Genomic DNA, 17,894 nt, shown 5'->3' on the forward strand with positions numbered 1-17,894 from the left:
TTATAAAAATACAAAAATTTTATTTCATTTAATATTACAATCGTTTGCCATACAGTTTTTAGATTCTTTCGGGATGTTAATGGTGTTACTGGGAAAACGGTTGTGAACGACATCCTGTGGTGGTGAGCCCGACTGATATGGAAAGGAATTTTCTGTGATCAATTTTCGAACAGCTTCCTCGACTGTTGGAGCAACAATGTCGAGATCCGCCTGCGCCTTGTTGTCTAGATTCATTAGGGTTAGAGACTTCTCGCTGTGCTTCATTGATTTCATGCCAGAATTGGCATGCCAAAAGTCCAATACCCAGCCGACAACGAAAAAGCAGGCGGCATTCATGGGAAATGCTCGGATTAGAGTTGAGTTTAGTCCACGAAAGAAGTATTGAATCCCCTCGTTCTTATATCCTTTGACGGCACAGTCTATGAATCCGGTGTATTTGGCTTCCTTTCCCAGCGCATCGGCTTGCATGTGTGTCTTCACCACGTCGAGAGGATAACAGGCTATCCATGATGCAATTCCCGCAAAACCTCCGGCCAATAGTACATACGGCACTCCCGGATTGGTTTGAAGTCGCATCATATACTCATAGCTTACGAAATAGCCAGCAAATCCTTAAATAAATAGTGTAAGACAGATAAATAAAAAGTGTTAGTAGCTAAAAAGAAAATTCTATGTGAATTTCTATTTTGAATCAGAAAATCTAACTTATAAACGTTGAGGGAACTTTCTTCCAAATAATCGGAACATGATATTAATTTTCTAATCTTATATTTATGTGGAATCTCGGATATACTTCGGATTAGGCTTAAAGACTCACCTGGAATATCCCTGAGAATCGTTGCGACCAATCCCTTAAATGTACCTCGAATGCCTTCGGTTTTAAATATGTGTCGGAGGCAATGGACAGGTCCCGAGAATTTGATTCCACTGTCAATTTGCTTCGATAACTGGAGCCTTGTCTTCGCTAGCTCCATGGGCGAACAAACGAATGATTGGCATATGCCGGCTATGGAGCCGGCATAGAAATGGGTCATTAACGAGTTCGGATCATTGGAGTATTTTTGTACATTGCCGTAGACCCCAAAAACAATAGCATTAACCAATCCTATGCCAGCCATAGGACTGCTTATTCCACGGTATATTCCTCTTATACCGTCTCTTCGCAATATCACTCTTAAACAGTGAAAGGTCCCCCTATATTTCGGATTCTTGGGATCATCGGTTTGCATGTGAACTTTGACCGTATCGAAAGGATGGCCAACCACAACACCAGCCGCTCCTAAAATGTTAAAATATGATATTCAAATTGATTTTATATATGATAGATTAAAATCCAAACTAAGTACATTACCACCGAAGAGTCCTGCCACAAAGTCGATCATATCTGGGAAGAAACTTCCGGAGGCAGCTTCCAACTGGTATTTTCCGGGCCCGGAACTGCTAGTCGTATACGGATCCTGATTGGAATTATTAAAAATTTGTGAGAGATCGAGATCACAATCGTGAACGGACCATCTCTTCTCACACTAAACAGATTAACGTATATTATGTTATTTTTTAAAAGCCGTTGGGAGTATAGTATATTTGGTAAAACTAATTCTTAAGCCATTCTGGAAGACACTGTGAAGTATTTCCCTATTTTGCACTCAAATAATTTGTCTCGTGTGTCTAAAACAAATTTTTCAGTTGTCGCGTTGCTTTTTTCATTGGCAGAGGTTAGAAAACTGATAACGCACTAGAAATTTTTAAATTCAAAACAGATAATTAAAAATAAAAGGTATTAGTAGGTGTAACGAATACGTTATACCCGCCTTAAAAATTTTTCATATTGTCGCAAACGTGAGGCTGATTATATTTTGGGGTATTAAATTGTCGATACTTCTTACATTTAAACTTTAATCAATTTTTATTCTATATTATGTAATAAAACTCAGCTTGGACATTTTCACATTTGTCGCGATTCTTTCTATTGAAGATTAAAAATACTTATGTCATGAATGTGACCTCAGTAATCGAATCGTGTTTGGCATTAAAAAACATTGTAATAATTAAAAAAATAAAATACATAACATACATTAAATATTTAATTTTTTAATTATTAATACATTAAATTTTTAAGGTTATAAAATCGATTGATAAATTGTTTGTTTTATTGTTATCAAACAAAGAGTATTCCTTAAGAAATATGATAGAACCAATTTATTTTTTTTTAATACATGGCGTGTAAAAAATATTATATTACTTCAAGTATTGGTTTTTCATTTATTGTTTTACTTACATTGTTTCTACGAAACATTAAGACGAGTGGGTGCATTTTAATGGATTTATTTTAAACTACACAGGATTAAGCATCGATCTTAAATGGTATATCCGACTGCCGGCCAAATCGCTGGTAAAAAAAGGGTATCAATTATTTCTTGATTAGAAGAGAAAAGATTTAGAATATTGAGGTGATTTTTAAGATAGAGTTATTTCACACAATAGAAAAACAGTCTTTCGATGGAATCTGAATTACCGAAAGTCCTGTGTTGAAATTTTTAACTTTAAAAGGCTACGGGAAGTTTTTCCAAGCACAATAGAAGAATAGAATGAGTGGAGAAAACTGACCATCCCTGTACTTACCATAAAGATATACCCAATACGTTTCGATCACACGCGAGAGCTCCCATATCTTTCAAACAAATTTTAATATTTTTTTATATTTATACATGTACATGTTAACTTTTCAGATCAATTGTATATATTAACAAAGCCTACCTTTCCTCTTAAGTTTTGAATTTTTATATATATAAATAGGTCTTAGACGATAAATTATAACCCTGAACGCCAAAGCTCTAATATCTCTTAATGCAATGAGTACATTTTTAAGATTAGAATAGTAACCTCATTTTAGAAGATAAATCCAAAACCTTACAGAAATGTTGCTATGTCTGAAAAATATAAAAAATAAAAATCGATTTTTGAACATAATTTCGTTATTTCAATACCGTTAATAAAAAGCTTAGTTGTTGATCGGGACTAATTTTTTTTTTAGTGTGTAAATAAAAAGGTGCGTCATTTCTGTCGACTTTCCAGGTACCTAAAAATGGGAGTAGAATTGTTTATAAACTATATATATCAATGTTGGACTTTATTACTTGTTGTGTAATTTAACGATAAAAATTTTCCATTAAAATGTATCATTTTTGTGATAATGACCTCCATGAGCATGTGAAATATATCAAACAATTTTGTATCTTTACAAATTTTGAAAATTTTTCTAACATTTAAAAATGAGAAATTGAGATTTGAAATTCTCGCAGCTATAGGATAATCCCTCAAAGAATTCTGATCTTTATTTTGGAAAGTGTATCTAGGAAAGCATTCAAGAAATATATTTTTCTAGCTTTAAAAGATTTGGCGATCTTAATAGATTGTCTCACATCCATGAGGAATACACGTACGTATAGGTGCGAGCATACTATAACTTATAAAAAAAAAGCCCTCGCAATATTTAAAAGCTTTCTATCTATGTGAATAAAGTTCATGAAGTTCATTTATTCGTAAAGTACAACTCAGTGGGTGAGTATCGCGAAAAGCTTCATCCGCTAAATATTTTAGGTCATTTGGAACTACGAGATACGAACACATCACTTTTCCTTGGCCATACCTGTGTATATTTTTATCTAAACTTGGACTTATGTGTACCTGCCCGTATATGTGAGGTACATAATCTGTAAATGGAAATAAAAATAAAAGTGATAGCCAAAAGTGCGAAGGCTCTTTATATAACGGGCAAATGTTTATATCCCCCAGCTATGTACCCAAAAAATGTGTGTAGATTTAAAAATATGTATTTGTTTGTGTTTAAAATAATCTACATGATCTCACATTAGTGGCGGCCACGGGCCCAATGCTCGTGTCATAATAAAAATTCGTGCGTGCTCCCTACACGAAAGTTTAAATAAATTTGCTGAAGCGCAAAGCTTTAAAGTAGCTAAAACAAATTAATCTTTTGTTTAACAAGTGATATAACTAAATAAATAACAGGTTTTTTTTTTATAAATGACCCAACCGATAAGTGTTCAATCATATGACTCCAGAATTTCGGGAATGTGTCAATAATGCAATCACTATATTTATGATCAGCACAAAAATGCTCTGTGTAGTATGCCTTGGTGTCCATTCCATATAGACGTGTTCAACTTTGTACTCATGTAGCGTTAATTAATCTGAGACTGAGATTGCTGAACCAAGCCAATGTTAGTCCGACCGAAACCAATAACCTTTTGCGGCTCGTTAACCGAACCCCAAGTCGAACAAACCGTGCCAAATAACAGTGACATTCCAAAATTCAAAGTATCTTTTGATAAAGTATCTATTGATCCAAACAACAGTGAAATTATATCATTACTTTATTGACTCATAATACAGTAGTGAATAAAGAAAAAAACTAAAACTAATTTTGGACACAAACCAAATAAAATATTATATACTTTCTACCAAGAAAACTAAAGGGGTAGAAATTTAAAATAAAGTACCGGTAAAAGTTCGGTTAAAAAAGATATTCCCTTTCTTCTTTCACACTTAATTGCCGTGAACAAATAATCACTTTAAATGATAGCTTAATCTTCTGAAAACTTGAGGGATTAAACAAATTTAGTTAAGAAATCATCACCCGAAAGTCTGATCACTTATGTCACCCAATAAGTGTTAATTTAATCAATTTCCTACAATATAAAGAAAAAAGTATAGTATTTAGAGTCTTATATATAAATATATGTATAAGCTCTGCTCTGAGATTGTATATTTTCTAAGCAGCTAAACCAGTTTTAGTTAGTTTTTCATTTCTATTTGAGTAAACCTATTTCGATTTATTGAAGATTATCTTTGTGCATTTTAGATGAATTTAACCCAAGTTTAAGTACTAACCAAAATGAGTTGGAACAAGCGGAACACTAGTCATATATCCATTTACAACTACCCCGAGCACTTGAACCCTTTCTACGAAGATGACAATCACAAGCGGCTCAGAATTTTGGGGTTCACCATCAAAAAGAAGAACGATAATGGAAGACATAGTTTGTCCATTGGAAACCTACAAGATTTGTGGTAAGTTTATTTCGTCAGATCTCAGATCATCGAATGTGTATATTTATGTAAATCGAGCGCTCCCTAAATTGTAAAAATAGCTTTCTGATGCCCTCATCGACAAAATCTATAAAATATTTTCGAATTACTAGAAAGCCAAGGTGCTTAATATGACAAATAGACAAGCACAATAAAAAGTACATACTATATGCTATACAAATTTTAATTATTTTACAGGAAAACGTACTCTTTTCGCAAAAAAAAGTCTTCCACTTTGGGCATTAACAAAACATCAGAAAGCCCGCCCACTCTTAGGCGGGATTTAAATGATACGTACGTATAAAAAATTTAAGTTAAAAAGGTAATTAAATTTAAAAATCTTTTTTATGCAGATCCTATTTGAATTCAAGAGTTTTCCGCGGGGATCGGCATACTTCACTACAAAATATTGACACCAGAAGAGAGGTATTTTTATTCTTAAATCAAACTAAAACACATTAATACTTTGCTTAAACATACAGTCCGAATCGAGTGGAATGTACTTTAATCGAAATGATCGCTACCGGAGCACAACACAGTTCTCTGGATATTCCTCGCCAATGTCACAGAATATAAGGTAAATAAATTAATCTTATCTGGGTGGGAAATTCAAATATTTATTTTATTTGATATTTTTAGGTCTTCGCAATCTAGTCTAACCAGCACAAATCCATTTGAATCAGAGCCAGATTCATGTCCAAATTCCCCCAGAAGTCCTAGAAAATACCGTAAAAAGAGGAGGGCACCGCCTCCACCACCGCCAAAATCAGGGGTAAATTAGATAAATTTTTAATTTAGCCACTTGGCTAACGGACTAACATATTTATTAAATCATAGGTCCCAGATTATTTGGCTACCAAGGACATTGAATCACTGGCCTCCGAAATCGAACAGTACGTTAATAACAGAAACGAATCTTTGGATAACCCTACCGTGGAGAAGGAAGTCCGGAACTCATGTCCACCAAGTTACCAAAAGCCCCCGGTGACTATTGTAGTTACTGAAAGCGAAAAAAGCCCCAGCACTTCCAAAACCACACAGATAGTAGATGTTAAGCAAACTAATGGTGGATCTGGCACAATTCCACCTGTTGACAGAGTGGAAAAAGTTGAAAGAATCGAAAAAATAGAAAAGATAGAAAAAATCGAAAAAGTAGAAACTGTTCAGAAGGTTCCTGCACCCATCCTGGTTACTAAACCAACCACCCGCACATCCCCTGTAAAGCAGATAAACGAATCTGAAAGTATAAGCACAGTTATTGCATCCAAACCAGCCACAGAACCAAATCCATGCACGTCCAAGGCACCGCAGTGTAACGCAATACATGTAAGGCAAACTAATGAATCTGAAATATTATGCACTGAGCAAAAACAGAACGGTGGCTATAACATTCAGCACAAGGAACCGAACCATATTGAAAAGCAAGTCGTCACTGTCGCCGTCTCTGATGGACAATCGGCTAACGAGGAGTCTGAAAGAGAAGTGGAGACTCAGAAAATTACCAAACAATCAGTCACCATTGTAAATTCCGAATGCGATCTTAACCCAAGCACATCCAAGGCACATCAGTTCACAGATAATAGCAATGTTAAGCTAGTCAAAGAATCTAAACAAGATTCTAGCATTGAGCCAGAGCAAGAAAAGAAAACTAACTCATTTGGCACTGTCAAGCAAATTTCACAAATTTTCGAAGAGAACATCAGTTCCAGCGTTCCTAATAAAGTTATCAAAGAAAATTCCCCTGCCGCCCGTTTAAATGGATCTACAACTCCAGAAGATAACCATTATGGCTTTAATAATATACAGTCCAACTCCCCAGAACCAAATGATTTGCAAATAAGAGAAGATTTCGAACTGGAAAGGCCAGTTATTCGGAGTCGGTGTGGTTTCGGTCGCATTATGGCATTATCCATGTCAGAGGAGCAAGACTCCAATGCTACACCCACACCTAGGATGAGGAAGAAGAAATCAATTAAGGAGGTTCTTGAATCCATAAGTCGCAATCAGAAGATTTTAAATGAGAGTGCGGCTAAGGGCACCAAAGTTTACATGACTCCCTCGTATTCAGATAATGCATATAATTATCCCAATGAATTAAATAGCGTTAATATTAGATCGTCCAAGGAAGTGACTTCTGCAAATATTTCTGCGCCAGCGGCAGAGGTCAACGAGTCGCCAAACCAAAACAATGTGTTTATAAGTAAAATCACAAAGGTCAAGACCCAATACAGAGAGTCGTCGCCTACATCGTCCAATTTGGATTGGAATCCTGTGCCAAAGCCAAGCCGTGCACACAATTCAGGCACTTCCAATTTCAACAACGGCAATGTGAATAATAATTAAAATTTATATGCATAACCAAAAATATTTATAAAAAAAAGGATAATATATTATGTAAAATAAAAAAAATCTATTATTTATAACAAATGAATATATATTTACTTCGGAACTACATTGGACACATTCTACCATTTAATTTTATCTTTAAAGTAACAATTGTTTTATTATCATTATCAGTAAATTGTTGAAAAAGAATTTTGGACATAAATTTTCCTACATTCAAATATGTTTTTACTCAATACCGTCTTTATGCTAATGCGATTTCATTTTTAGTCGTTCGGAAGAATGTCCATTAAGTTGGCCCACCGGCTCTTCTTTCGATAATTTTGACACCTCTTCATAAAGTCGGGGGAAATATTGAATGGCAAGGAACACCGTTAGCAGGTAAATGCCAATAACAATGGTCAGGAAGAGGTCGAAAATCGCTGGCTTAACTCTGTACACATTGAGTTTCACATCGTGATCATTGTAGAACATGAAGTCAGGATCCCGACTGTCGGGTTTATCGTAAATGATCTTAACATTACTAAGGTATTTTTCGAAAGCATCCTTAACATCATTGTTGTGAAGTATAGATTTGACTCCGAAGTATGGCAGTAAGTTTTCTTCTTTGATGGCCTGTAATATAAGAACATTTATTTAATATTATAACGTTTAAGGCATGCTCCTAATATTCTTACCAACTCTCCATCGAAGATGCCAGAAGCGGAGTCAACTTTGTACATAAAACTAGCAAGAGCTTCAGCAATGATTCTTGAAGCGTTCAGTGTGTGTTCCACAATCTGACTCTCGTCGTTCTTAAAAATAGTTGTTCGAATGGGGCTTCTGGGGCTCTTCACAGACGATAAAGTAAAGGAAGGATAACGTTTTATGCTGAATCGTTCATGCTCCCAGGCGAGTTTGGAATCTGCCAAGTTTATCTTCTTGTGAACACCCTCAACCGCTAATCCATTCGAATACTTTTCAGCGGCGGATTTCAGGAGTTTGAAGAAATTGCTAATCGAGCTCTTCTCCTTAGGTGGTTTTGAAACGTGCATGTATAAAGCATTGTCTGGATTATTCGATAAACTTTCCGTAATTGTGTCCAAGCATAGAACAAATTCGACATTCTGGAGGGAAATAAACAAATTTTAAAAGAAAAATTCAGTATAATTTTTTAAAGTAGTACCTGGAGGGCATTGTCATCCACTTCAAGCCATTTTTTAGAACCTTGGAAATTGAGTAGCAAGCCAGCATCAGAGAGCAAAAACTTTAGTCGATACTTGGGCGCCATGCTGGATGTGTAGTGCACTTTACTGAACAATTCAACAAGTGCAAATAAAACAGCAGCATCTGCATTCAACGGATAATCCTAATCAAATAAAAGACCTTGGAAAATTAGTATTTAAATTAAAAAACTATTCTTTGAATACTCACATTATATATGCCAAAAGTCTTTAGGTTGGCAGTTATTAATATAACTGGAAGTTTTTGGCCATCGGTGACAGATTCGCTGGGTTTGAGTGCCAACTGATTGGGAATCAGCTCGCCTTGGATAATAGGAACTTTGCTGTTCTTGTTGGCCACAATGCTTCCACCACCAACATTAATGTGGTAACGATTCGCCGATACTGTCACAATTAGCTGTCCCAATGCGGTTTGATTTGTCGCAACACTGTCGGTGGTAGTGTAGGTGATATCATCAATGATTTTCTCCAAATCCTTATTGTATGGTGCAAAATAAATGGGGACTGCAACGGCATGTGAAAGCATAGATTGCTCCAAAATGGTAACCAATTCTCTTGTTTCAACATCCAAGTCCAAAATATTAGCTGGCAACATTAGAATCAAGCCGCCCGCATTTTGTCGTAGCTTGTCGAAATCATGGATCGACAAATCGGTTAGCCTGAAAAAATGTATGTACATAGAAGAATTACAATTATAAATAAAATTTAACATTTTATACTTACCGCGTAAGAACGCAATGCCGGGAGGTATTCCAAGAATACAAGGATCTGGCTTCAAGGGAAATTGCAGACACTCGACTACCTGTAAACCAAAGGAAATATATTCTTGTATTAATAATCGTATTGAGCGAGACTATAAAAGTCTAAGATATGGAAGTACAGAATTTGACCTACATATGTAGTTCTTCAATGATCAAAGTTTAAATAAAAAAGTTTTGTGGATGCAGTCAATCCATGGAAGTCAGAAAGGCTTATCATTTTACTTATTCGAATGCTAGTAGTTACTGGCTTGTAAAAAATAGATAAGAAACACACTACATGCCCTAATCGGGTTCAATGTTGCTAATTAAAAAAGGGAGAAACAACCCCATCAATGTTTATGAAAATTAGGGTCACAACCGCATGTGGAAGCGGGGAACATTTAAAGAGGTATCTCGTTTGGGAGCCTACTCTGAAATGAACTTACATAATTAATCTGTGGCTTATCCATTATTTACTTACCAAAATGCTGTCCATTAACATCAAATTTGGTCATGGAAATAACCTCGAATTCGCTGGGCATTACCGGTGAGCATATTAACAACATAGAAAATACGATGAGTAGGCAATGAGGTAGTCCGCCTCTGAAGATTTCTGCAAAACTGTCCGCTTCATTCATGTTTTCTATCTTTTTTTGAATCTAATCTAATTAAATCTGACGATGTGGGCAATTAATGAATTATAAAAAATGAATTCAGAAAACTGTCAGCTGTTTTATCGATTGTAATCGTAGTTAAACGTGTCTATCGAAAAGTATAATTTTTGTGGGGTTGGGAAGAGGGAGATTGAACAAAACTCTCTAACGGCCATTCCTTTTCTTTTTTAAAGGTATTTGTAAGCTTTTAAATAATCTCGAATTTTTGGCATGGCTCCTTTTTAACATTACGTACTCTTTGTATCAAAAATTGTTATTTATTGGTACTGAAGTATCCACTTTCCAGCGTTCCAAACTCGATATTTTTTTTAATTGCCTTGCGGAACACCGCAAAATATATCGGCTTTTTACCCATCTCCATTTCGGCTAGTATGACTTTGAATTTTACAGAAAAAAGAACTTATATTTGCGAAAAACTTAGCTATGCCCTCGTTTAAAGGTAATCCGCCGCTTTATTTTTGATTATCTCAAAAGGCTAACGATATTGCTTTCAGTTAAGGTAAAGTGGGGCCGGGAGCTCTACACAGATATTGTTGTAAACACCGACGAGGAGCCCATCTTGTTTAAAGCCCAATTGTTTGCGCTCACTGGCGTCGAGCCGGATCGTCAGAAAGTCATGTGTAAGGGAGGCATTCTTAAGGATGATCAGTGGAACTTGCAACTGAAAGATGTAAGTAATATTGCGAAGGATTTGCGAGCCGTTACTAATCTTATTGTCCTTATAGGGAGCTGTTGTTTTGTTGCTGGGCAGCAAGGAAAGTGTACCAGAAGTGCCTGCTACACCGGTCAAATTCATCGAAGACATGAATGAAGTGGAAGCTGCAACAGCTGTATGTATCCTTCCGCATTTCAGGCATCATAGATTCCCCAGACCCTATTTTATTAGTTTAGAAAAATATGCTTAGTCATTCAACGACTTTTGAATCTTTTGGCTATCCGCTAAGGAGTTATTTTTAAAAACCATTCTGATTTTTGATTATATTTCCTATTTGTATCTTCTGGTATCGTTTACAGATGCGTCTACCAGCCGGGCTTACAAACCTTGGTAATACATGCTATATGAATGCCACCGTTCAATGTTTGAACGCAGTGCCTGAGCTTCGTACTGCCTTGACTGGCTTCAGCAACGACGGAACCGACACAATGTCAACTGCATTTTCAATTTCATCTGCCATGAAATCCATATTTGCTCAGATGGAGAAGGGCACTACCGTGACTCCAATTGTCCTGCTACAGGCTCTGCACCGGGCATCTCCACAATTTGCCCAGACGGGTGAAAACGGCACCTACCGGCAACAGGACGCCAACGAGTGCTGGGCAGAAATTTTGAAGATGCTCCAGCAAAAGCTTCGTCCCACAAACCAAGACCCATCGAGTACTGCTGTCCAGAAAAAGCAACACAGGTAAGTCAAAATTTTGTCTTTCAATATTTAAAAAAATTAATATTTTTTTTGTTAGTTCGTTTATTGACCAATGGTTTGGAGGAACTTTTGAAGTAAAGATGAGTTCGGAGGAAGTTCCTGACGAGCCTTCCACAGTGACAACTGAGAATTTTCTGCAGTTGAGTTGCTTTATCTCAATGGATGTCAAGTATATGCAAAGTGGTCTAAAATCAGTAAGTAACTAGCCAGAAATGATTGAAAAATATTAATTTGTATTATTTATTGTTTAGAAAATGAAGGAGCAATTGGTGAAGAAATCAGAGACTTTGGGACGCGATGCTCAGTACACTAGAAACGTAAGTTCTTTAACTTTATATTATTATTCAAAACAAACAAATAGTGATTTTCTTGCAGTACTTGGTGAGCCGACTACCGGCCTATCTGACGGTCCAGTTTGTTCGCTTCCAATACAAAGGAAAAGAGGGAATTAATGCAAAGGTTTTGAAGGATATTAAGTTCCCGATAGACTTTGATGCCTTTGAGTTGTGCACTCCCGAGTTGCAAAACAAGTTGTGTCCCATGCGCGCAAAATTCAAGGATCTTGAGGACAAGAAAATGGAAGTGGACGTTGTCAAGCCAAACGAAGCGAAGGAGGAGAAAAAGGACATCAAGTACGAGCAGTTTTGGTTCGATGACGACCTGGGAAGCAACAATTCCGGATACTACTCCTTGCAGGCTGTGTTAACACATAAGGGTAGATCAAGTTCTTCGGGACATTATGTGGCATGGGTGCGTTCTACCGGCGACGTGTGGTTCAAATTCGACGACGATGATGTTTCGACAGTGACCTCCGATGAGATTTTGCGGCTTTCAGGAGGTGGAGACTGGCATTGTGCATATGTCCTTCTATATGCACCCCGACGCTTGGAAAAGATATAAAAAAATTGTGTTAACGTCATGTATTGTTAATATAATAAATCAGAATAAAATATCAAAATTGAATTTTCGTATATTTTAAATGTTATACTCTAAGGAAATGAAAAATTATATTTCCTTATGGATATTTGGGTTAAATTATAAAACAAACGACTGATTTTAAATATTATTTAGTATAAATGGAACACCCAGTCCACATTCCACTGGTTCAATTTATGTATTCCTATGCCTATCGATGTTAGCTTGACTCTCTCATGGTTAAAAACAAACCGATGGTCTTATAATATTGTTAAAATTTCAAGTCAAAAGCACTGCTAAAACATAAAATGGAGCAAACAGAATCAACAACAGAGGAGAAGACTGGAAAGGATGCAATTGCATTGAGGCGGGAACTGCGTCGCAAAAAGATTTTAGAGGCATCCAAATCACGACTGGACAAACTGAATGGCAGAGCTACATCTATCGAAAAGGAAACCCTAGGTGACTAAAGTTTAATTAAATGCACATTTTTATTGGATATTGGACATTCTATATCTTTATTTAACGCTTTCTAGATGGCGACCCCATTATACCTGAACAATATTCCGACCCTGAGGTGGAACCTGACATTCCAATTAAGAGGAGTTTTCTGCCGGAACAACCAGCTCCTCCGCAACCAACTGGCTCCAATATTTTAGTTAAAAGCCGGGTGCACATTATTTTGGCAGCTGTTGTCGGCTTTATACTAGCCCTTTACACAAATAGCAGTGTTTTTGTGCCTGTCCTGCTGTTTGCGGTTCTGGAATTTGTTTTCTTTCAATACCATAAAAGGGAAACACTTCCATCAAATTTAGGTCCCATGCTGATTTTGCTAATGAATCCAAACATTGGCAATAGAGTTAAGCAGTTTAACAATATCTTTGTTATCCTTCAGTCCTTTTTGGGGGATCTAGCCATAACAGTTTGTGTTCTTTGCTTGGGCAGCATTATCTTATTAGGTCTTAACCCAGAAGTTGTTACAATAGTTAAATAAAAACGATTTAAAAATTAATTCTTTTACTGAAGGCTATCTTAATTGATTTATTGCAAGTTTCTAGGATTATTATTGCATTAATTTAAAAAGCTGTCTTATAACTGGACAAGGACAAGTCATTTTATTTTTTTATTAAATGTTTTTATGTTTTTGGAACTTGTTAAATAAAATATTTTTTTATTAAAGATAAATTTTATTTTAGTTTTAGTCAAGATTGATTTATGTTAATTACAATTATACACATTTAAGTTGAAATTTTGAAATAATTTAAAGCGTCAAAAGTAGGCAACATATGCAACACAACTAGGTGCCTTGCAATGGGAGAGGAACCTACGTGACGTCTTTAAAAAAACTATGGCAGCTCCAAAATATCCTAGCTGACAATACTATAAAAAGAAATGCACGAAAACACCTGTACTGAGCATGCCCAGAAAAGCGCCCAGGACCCAGATCCCACCCTCACTTTTGGGCCTGCGCAAACTTGTATCGATTTTAAAACTGTGTACTTATTTCATAAGCTTGTAGCGAAAAGATGTTTTCATAAACAAGTGCTTCGTTGGAATTTGTGCGATAAAAAAATATATGATTGTTGGAAAAGGACTCCATACATTAGTACAATTATGCGGTCGTTAAAAATGGCATAACAAAGTGCTCCAGCAGACAGAAAGTGGCGTAGTAACAAAGTCTTGAAAATTTTTTTCTTCGAACCTAATATACATAGGACAAAGAAGGTAAAAATTTGTAAAAACTTCTTTTGAAAAAAATTCTTTACAAACTACTACTCTTGCGAAAACAGTTTTTAAAAGCTATTTTTCGAATAAAAGTTGAAATAAATTAAGAAATGAAGAGTATGTAAATGAGATGAGTACTTTGATTAAAAATCAATATTTTAAAATAACCTTACCAGCAGAGGGTGAGGGTCATTTTATTCGTAACTTATTGATTAAACCCCTAATTACAGCCAATATGGGAACGGTGCTAAGTTTTAATCCGCGGGATCGTCATCCTATATACTCATCTCAGCCAAATTTCCAATATAATCATTCAACCGATATAAGAAACGAGAATGACAGTACAGGATCGATTGATTCGCATCTCAATAACTTCTCCTATGAGCAGTTAAATAATGCAAAAAATAGGGAAAATAAAAAATCGGCATGCCATCAGTTGTCGAAGAACGTCATTGGACAACAGGGAACCTGCGGTGGTGTGCACATTAATTTGCAGACGCAGACTCAGCTGAGCTCGCACAACTTGAACAACTTGACGAACGCGTCCAAGGACACCATTACCAATGTCCTGGATGCACACAACGAGAACTCGGTGCTCAAGGCAGAGAAGAGCTCCTTTGAGAAGAACCTGAAAAAGCACTCGATTTTCATCAATGCTCTCTCCTGGAAGAAGCTATCCACGTCTCACAACAAGAAGAAGATTGAGAACAAGAATAAATGTGCTAACCTGCCCACGGCCTGCTTCAAGGCCCAGCTACTGGAGTCCTCGTTCGCATCATCGTCCGACAAGAACCGAAACATCCAGCTGCACTGCAACCGCATCGAGGAGCACAATCAACATCACCAACACCAGCACCAGCACTGCAATCAGAACCAGGCTCAGGACATCCGTGAGGAGACGAGCACTGGGCCGAGCAAATCGCAGAATCCTTCCAAGGCGAAAGACCCGGTTAAGGTCAACAACAAGAACTCGATAACGAATCACAATAAACTAATCCAGAAGCAGCCGCTGACGCTAACCCTGCCGCCGCAATTGCAGCCGGCGTCCATGCAGATCAAAAATACAAACCAGATCCCTCGTAAAACCGTTATTCAGGTAAGATATATGTTTAGATTCCATTATTTTATACAGATTTTGAAGCTAAACTGAACAATTTAAGAGTACTTCATATCCAATTTTATACAGGAACACTTAAATATGTTTTTTTAAAAAAACGTTTTTTAATTCAAACCTTTTAATTCATAAGTTTTAGTTAAAAGTCTATCGTGTTTTTTGGAATCCTATTGATTCCTCTTAATTATTTTTATAATGTAATTTCATAATATTTTACTATAAGATATTTTATCTCTTGGGAAGAATAAATAACGGTCTCTTTTATAGGCATCCACCTCGGAATTGCTGAAGTGCTTGGGAATGTTCTTGCACTGCCGGTGCCAGAGACTCAACAATTTTGATGCTGGGGATGCAGTCATGTGGCTCAGAGCAGTCGATCGAAGCCTACTGCTCCAAGGATGGCAGGTAAGACAAAAGGATATAAAGTTTATAATCTACTGAGCGTTACAGATTTATGCAACAAATAAAAACAATACTTAAAACATAATTCTTTATTTAGGATGTGGCGTTTATTAACCCAGCAAATGTAGTGTTTGTTTACATGCTAGTCCGGGAACTGGTTAGCGGAGAGGAAAGCAAGGAATCCGATCTCCAGGCCTCTGTGCTTACCTGCCTGTATCTGTCGTACTCCTATATGGGTAATGAGATCAGTTATCCCCTCAAGCCATTTTTGGTGGAAGACTCCAAGGAAAAGTTCTGGGACAGGTAGGATATTCAAAATGCTGTTTTATCACTTGATTCGACGACAATGGTTATAAAATTGCAGATGTCTAGTTATTGTGAACAAGCTAAGTGATAAAATGCTTAAAATCAATGCTGAGCCGGGATTCTTCACGGAAGTCTTTACTGAGCTGAAATCTTGTGGTCAATATCATCCTACAATTAAATCGTACTGTGGAGGCGCCTGACGGACGGATGATAGAGAGATTATTGTGAACCTCTCATTGTCTGCGCATCGCCAGAAATTTTCCGAAGAAATAATGGCGAAATACCGTTAAAAAGAACCTTAATATTGTATAAAACATTAGACAATTTCATTATGTCACTATCACAATCGTTCAAATCAAATAATAAAGAATAGTGTTTAAATAAATTAACAGCTACGATATGTGTAAATTACGCGTTTGATATCTCCTTTAACTTTTCAGGATACATGAAGACCCGGACGTATTTAAACATTCAAATTCATATGCAAATAAATGAGATTTTATTTTACATTTTATATACATAAATGTTTTTGATGATTTAAAAATTATCAAGAGATAACTAATTTGGATACAGTATATCGTAATGGCCTGGCCTGTATATCAGATAAATTCTGGGCTCTGTTCCCTCCGGGAAATCGTGGGCCTTGACAGTACCGCCCTCTCCGCGATCTAGATACTCCACGCGTACCCCTGCGCCGAGGGCAGTGCATAGGGCGATTATGTGGATATGATCCGACTCTTTGTACATTGGCTCAACTTCTTGATGACGAAACTCCTCGATTGTGAAGTCGCCTTCGATAAAATTCTGATAAAAATCGGCTTCCTCCTGAAGTTTGCCGGAGGTAATTAATCGTAAATAGACAACCACGTAGTCTGAGTATCCCTGCTCATTGAATATTTTGTGCAGCTCGGACTGCACCTTATCGTGGCCACCAGCTTCGTCTGGACTTACACGTTTAATGACTTCCATGAACTGAGAAATTCGTAATATTAATTTTAATCGAAAAGCTCATGAATAACAATTCTCCGGACTATGCACTTACAGTCTCGTGAAAGTCCTCCAATGTGAAGCTGGGGAATCCTAGCTGAACGAGTTTGTCCTTGGACTCCTCAGCTAGCTTGCGGAATTCCTGGTAGGCACTGTTGTTTGAGATCAAGTACTCCAAGTAGGAGTATGCAAATGCCCTGAAGAAGCAGTTGCCATCGGGCCGGGTGCGCCGGATGAACTTGTACTTTTTAGAGAGATCCTGAATTTTGGCAGTAAACACCTCATCGCCATTATACTCAGCCCACAGGCACGTTAACGGCAACTGCTCGCTGACCAAAGGAGTGGTATCGATGATCTGTGTTTGGGTTAAAATTCATAAGATATTCTTGCACCTTGCTCGAATAGTACATGACCCGCTCACCTCCTTTTCTATTTCACGCTGCTGCTGAATAATCAGCTCGTCGCGATTGCCGTCATTTTGCTGAAACGATTCCATTCTTCTGGAAATACTGAACAATTAGGAACCGTGTTTGGATTTAAAAAGATGTGTACATATGATGAATACAATAAGAATTTTTGTACATCATATGTATGTGTAAACGCATCGAATATTACGCACACATTTAGAATCGAAAGCCGTAGACACATTGATGCTTTCGATAGTTTATCGCGAAAGTTATGTTTTATTTCGTTCATTCCACGCTTGTTGATAATTTAAAAATGAATAAGCTATAATTTTTTATTAAATGAATATTGTATAAGTTAAGATTCAACAGTTTACAAATTTATTTTTTATATTCTTAGTATTTGTTTGTGTTTGTTTTACAAAAAATACTCAAAAAAAGCTTTTAAAATTTAAAATGTACCCTTGCCATTTTATGATTTAAAAACGGGGTTTTTCTTTTTTAATTTCTTAAAATCCTTTTCACAATTTC

General features: G+C 36.6%; 7 protein-coding genes across 8 annotated transcripts; 4 read left to right on the forward strand and 3 right to left on the reverse strand.

Moving 5' to 3' along the window:
• On the reverse strand, window positions 1-2,778 carry LOC6498570 (mitochondrial basic amino acids transporter). Its single transcript, XM_001963054.4, has 5 exons — window positions 2,623-2,778; window positions 2,279-2,389; window positions 1,352-1,457; window positions 818-1,279; window positions 1-611 (listed from the first exon to the last, which is right to left on the reverse strand). The coding sequence occupies exons 2-5, from the start codon at window positions 2,312-2,314 to the stop codon at window positions 25-27; spliced, it is 1,191 nt and encodes a 396-aa protein (XP_001963090.2). The 5' UTR covers window positions 2,315-2,389; window positions 2,623-2,778; the 3' UTR covers window positions 1-24.
• Window positions 2,779-3,450: 672 nt separating this feature from the next.
• LOC6496940 (serine/arginine repetitive matrix protein 1) lies at window positions 3,451-7,667 on the forward strand. 2 transcript variants are annotated; one of them, XM_032455527.2, is made up of 7 exons: window positions 3,451-3,561; window positions 4,883-5,091; window positions 5,308-5,403; window positions 5,463-5,535; window positions 5,592-5,686; window positions 5,749-5,881; window positions 5,947-7,667. In XM_032455527.2, exons 2-7 carry the CDS (start codon window positions 4,916-4,918, stop codon window positions 7,450-7,452), a joined length of 2,079 nt encoding a protein of 692 aa, XP_032311418.1. In that variant the 5' UTR covers window positions 3,451-3,561; window positions 4,883-4,915; the 3' UTR covers window positions 7,453-7,667. The 2 variants fall into 2 exon arrangements, with proteins under 2 accessions (XP_032311418.1, XP_001963089.1); XM_001963053.4 differs by lacking the exon at window positions 3,451-3,561 and adding an exon at window positions 3,577-3,704.
• Window positions 7,523-10,176, reverse strand: LOC6498569 (nicalin-1). The gene is made up of 6 exons (XM_001963052.4): window positions 9,897-10,176; window positions 9,399-9,477; window positions 8,866-9,334; window positions 8,618-8,800; window positions 8,130-8,558; window positions 7,523-8,067 (listed from the first exon to the last, which is right to left on the reverse strand). Exons 1-6 carry the CDS (start codon window positions 10,051-10,053, stop codon window positions 7,702-7,704), a joined length of 1,683 nt encoding a protein of 560 aa, XP_001963088.2. The 5' UTR covers window positions 10,054-10,176; the 3' UTR covers window positions 7,523-7,701.
• Window positions 10,177-10,403: 227 nt separating this feature from the next.
• LOC6496941 (ubiquitin carboxyl-terminal hydrolase 14) lies at window positions 10,404-12,473 on the forward strand. Its single transcript, XM_001963051.4, has 7 exons — window positions 10,404-10,528; window positions 10,584-10,759; window positions 10,815-10,919; window positions 11,104-11,492; window positions 11,548-11,704; window positions 11,762-11,827; window positions 11,886-12,473. Exons 1-7 carry the CDS (start codon window positions 10,513-10,515, stop codon window positions 12,408-12,410), a joined length of 1,434 nt encoding a protein of 477 aa, XP_001963087.1. The 5' UTR covers window positions 10,404-10,512; the 3' UTR covers window positions 12,411-12,473.
• Window positions 12,474-12,633: 160 nt separating this feature from the next.
• On the forward strand, window positions 12,634-13,437 carry LOC6496942. Its single transcript, XM_001963050.4, has 2 exons — window positions 12,634-12,887; window positions 12,962-13,437. Exons 1-2 carry the CDS (start codon window positions 12,734-12,736, stop codon window positions 13,417-13,419), a joined length of 612 nt encoding a protein of 203 aa, XP_001963086.1. The 5' UTR covers window positions 12,634-12,733; the 3' UTR covers window positions 13,420-13,437.
• A 206-nt stretch (window positions 13,438-13,643) lies between these two features.
• LOC6496943 (cyclin-dependent kinase 5 activator 1) lies at window positions 13,644-16,380 on the forward strand. Its single transcript, XM_001963049.4, has 5 exons — window positions 13,644-14,150; window positions 14,381-15,246; window positions 15,532-15,669; window positions 15,764-15,969; window positions 16,031-16,380. Exons 2-5 carry the CDS (start codon window positions 14,386-14,388, stop codon window positions 16,170-16,172), a joined length of 1,347 nt encoding a protein of 448 aa, XP_001963085.1. The 5' UTR covers window positions 13,644-14,150; window positions 14,381-14,385; the 3' UTR covers window positions 16,173-16,380.
• Window positions 16,381-16,448: 68 nt separating this feature from the next.
• Window positions 16,449-17,599, reverse strand: LOC6498568 (ubiquitin thioesterase otubain-like). Its single transcript, XM_001963048.4, has 3 exons — window positions 17,381-17,599; window positions 17,015-17,314; window positions 16,449-16,944 (listed from the first exon to the last, which is right to left on the reverse strand). The coding sequence occupies exons 1-3, from the start codon at window positions 17,453-17,455 to the stop codon at window positions 16,531-16,533; spliced, it is 789 nt and encodes a 262-aa protein (XP_001963084.1). The 5' UTR covers window positions 17,456-17,599; the 3' UTR covers window positions 16,449-16,530.
• Between the last annotated feature and the right edge of the window lie 295 nt (window positions 17,600-17,894).

Source organism: Drosophila ananassae, chromosome 3R, assembly GCF_017639315.1.
Source record: "Drosophila ananassae strain 14024-0371.13 chromosome 3R, ASM1763931v2, whole genome shotgun sequence".
NCBI lineage: Eukaryota > Metazoa > Arthropoda > Insecta > Diptera > Drosophilidae > Drosophila > Drosophila ananassae.

Bases quoted from the DNA above. Each gene is read 5' to 3' on its own strand.
- LOC6498570 (XM_001963054.4), bottom strand. From the start codon at position 2,314: ATGCACCCACTCGTCTTAATGTTTCGTAGAAACAAT. The intron at 1,458-2,278 runs GTAAGTAAAACA...AATTCCAATCAG, and splicing joins TAATGTTTCGTAGAAACAAT to GATCCGTATACGACTAGCAG. The intron at 612-817 runs GTGAGTCTTTAA...TATTTATTTAAG, and splicing joins GATTCTCAGGGATATTCCAG to GATTTGCTGGCTATTTCGTA.
- LOC6496940 (XM_032455527.2), top strand. From the start codon at position 4,916: ATGAGTTGGAACAAGCGGAACACTAGTCATATATCCATTTACAACTAC. The intron at 5,404-5,462 runs GTACGTATAAAA...TTTTTTATGCAG, and splicing joins AGGCGGGATTTAAATGATAC to ATCCTATTTGAATTCAAGAG. The intron at 5,687-5,748 runs GTAAATAAATTA...TGATATTTTTAG, and splicing joins CCAATGTCACAGAATATAAG to GTCTTCGCAATCTAGTCTAA.
- LOC6498569 (XM_001963052.4), bottom strand. From the start codon at position 10,053: ATGAATGAAGCGGACAGTTTTGCAGAAATCTTCAGAGGCGGACTACCT. The intron at 8,801-8,865 runs GTGAGTATTCAA...TTATTTGATTAG, and splicing joins AGACTTTTGGCATATATAAT to GATTATCCGTTGAATGCAGA. The intron at 8,559-8,617 runs GTACTACTTTAA...ATTTCCCTCCAG, and splicing joins TGGATGACAATGCCCTCCAG to AATGTCGAATTTGTTCTATG.
- LOC6496941 (XM_001963051.4), top strand. The intron at 10,760-10,814 runs GTAAGTAATATT...TTGTCCTTATAG, and splicing joins GGAACTTGCAACTGAAAGAT to GGAGCTGTTGTTTTGTTGCT. The intron at 11,705-11,761 runs GTAAGTAACTAG...TTTATTGTTTAG, and splicing joins TGCAAAGTGGTCTAAAATCA to AAAATGAAGGAGCAATTGGT.
- LOC6496942 (XM_001963050.4), top strand. From the start codon at position 12,734: ATGGAGCAAACAGAATCAACAACAGAGGAGAAGACTGGAAAGGATGCA. The intron at 12,888-12,961 runs GTGACTAAAGTT...AACGCTTTCTAG, and splicing joins TATCGAAAAGGAAACCCTAG to ATGGCGACCCCATTATACCT.
- LOC6496943 (XM_001963049.4), top strand. From the start codon at position 14,386: ATGGGAACGGTGCTAAGTTTTAATCCGCGGGATCGTCATCCTATATAC. The intron at 15,670-15,763 runs GTAAGACAAAAG...TTCTTTATTTAG, and splicing joins TACTGCTCCAAGGATGGCAG to GATGTGGCGTTTATTAACCC. The intron at 15,970-16,030 runs GTAGGATATTCA...ATAAAATTGCAG, and splicing joins AAGGAAAAGTTCTGGGACAG to ATGTCTAGTTATTGTGAACA.
- LOC6498568 (XM_001963048.4), bottom strand. From the start codon at position 17,455: ATGGAATCGTTTCAGCAAAATGACGGCAATCGCGACGAGCTGATTATT. The intron at 17,315-17,380 runs GTGAGCGGGTCA...ACCCAAACACAG, and splicing joins AGCGTGAAATAGAAAAGGAG to ATCATCGATACCACTCCTTT. The intron at 16,945-17,014 runs GTAAGTGCATAG...CGAATTTCTCAG, and splicing joins TGGAGGACTTTCACGAGACT to TTCATGGAAGTCATTAAACG.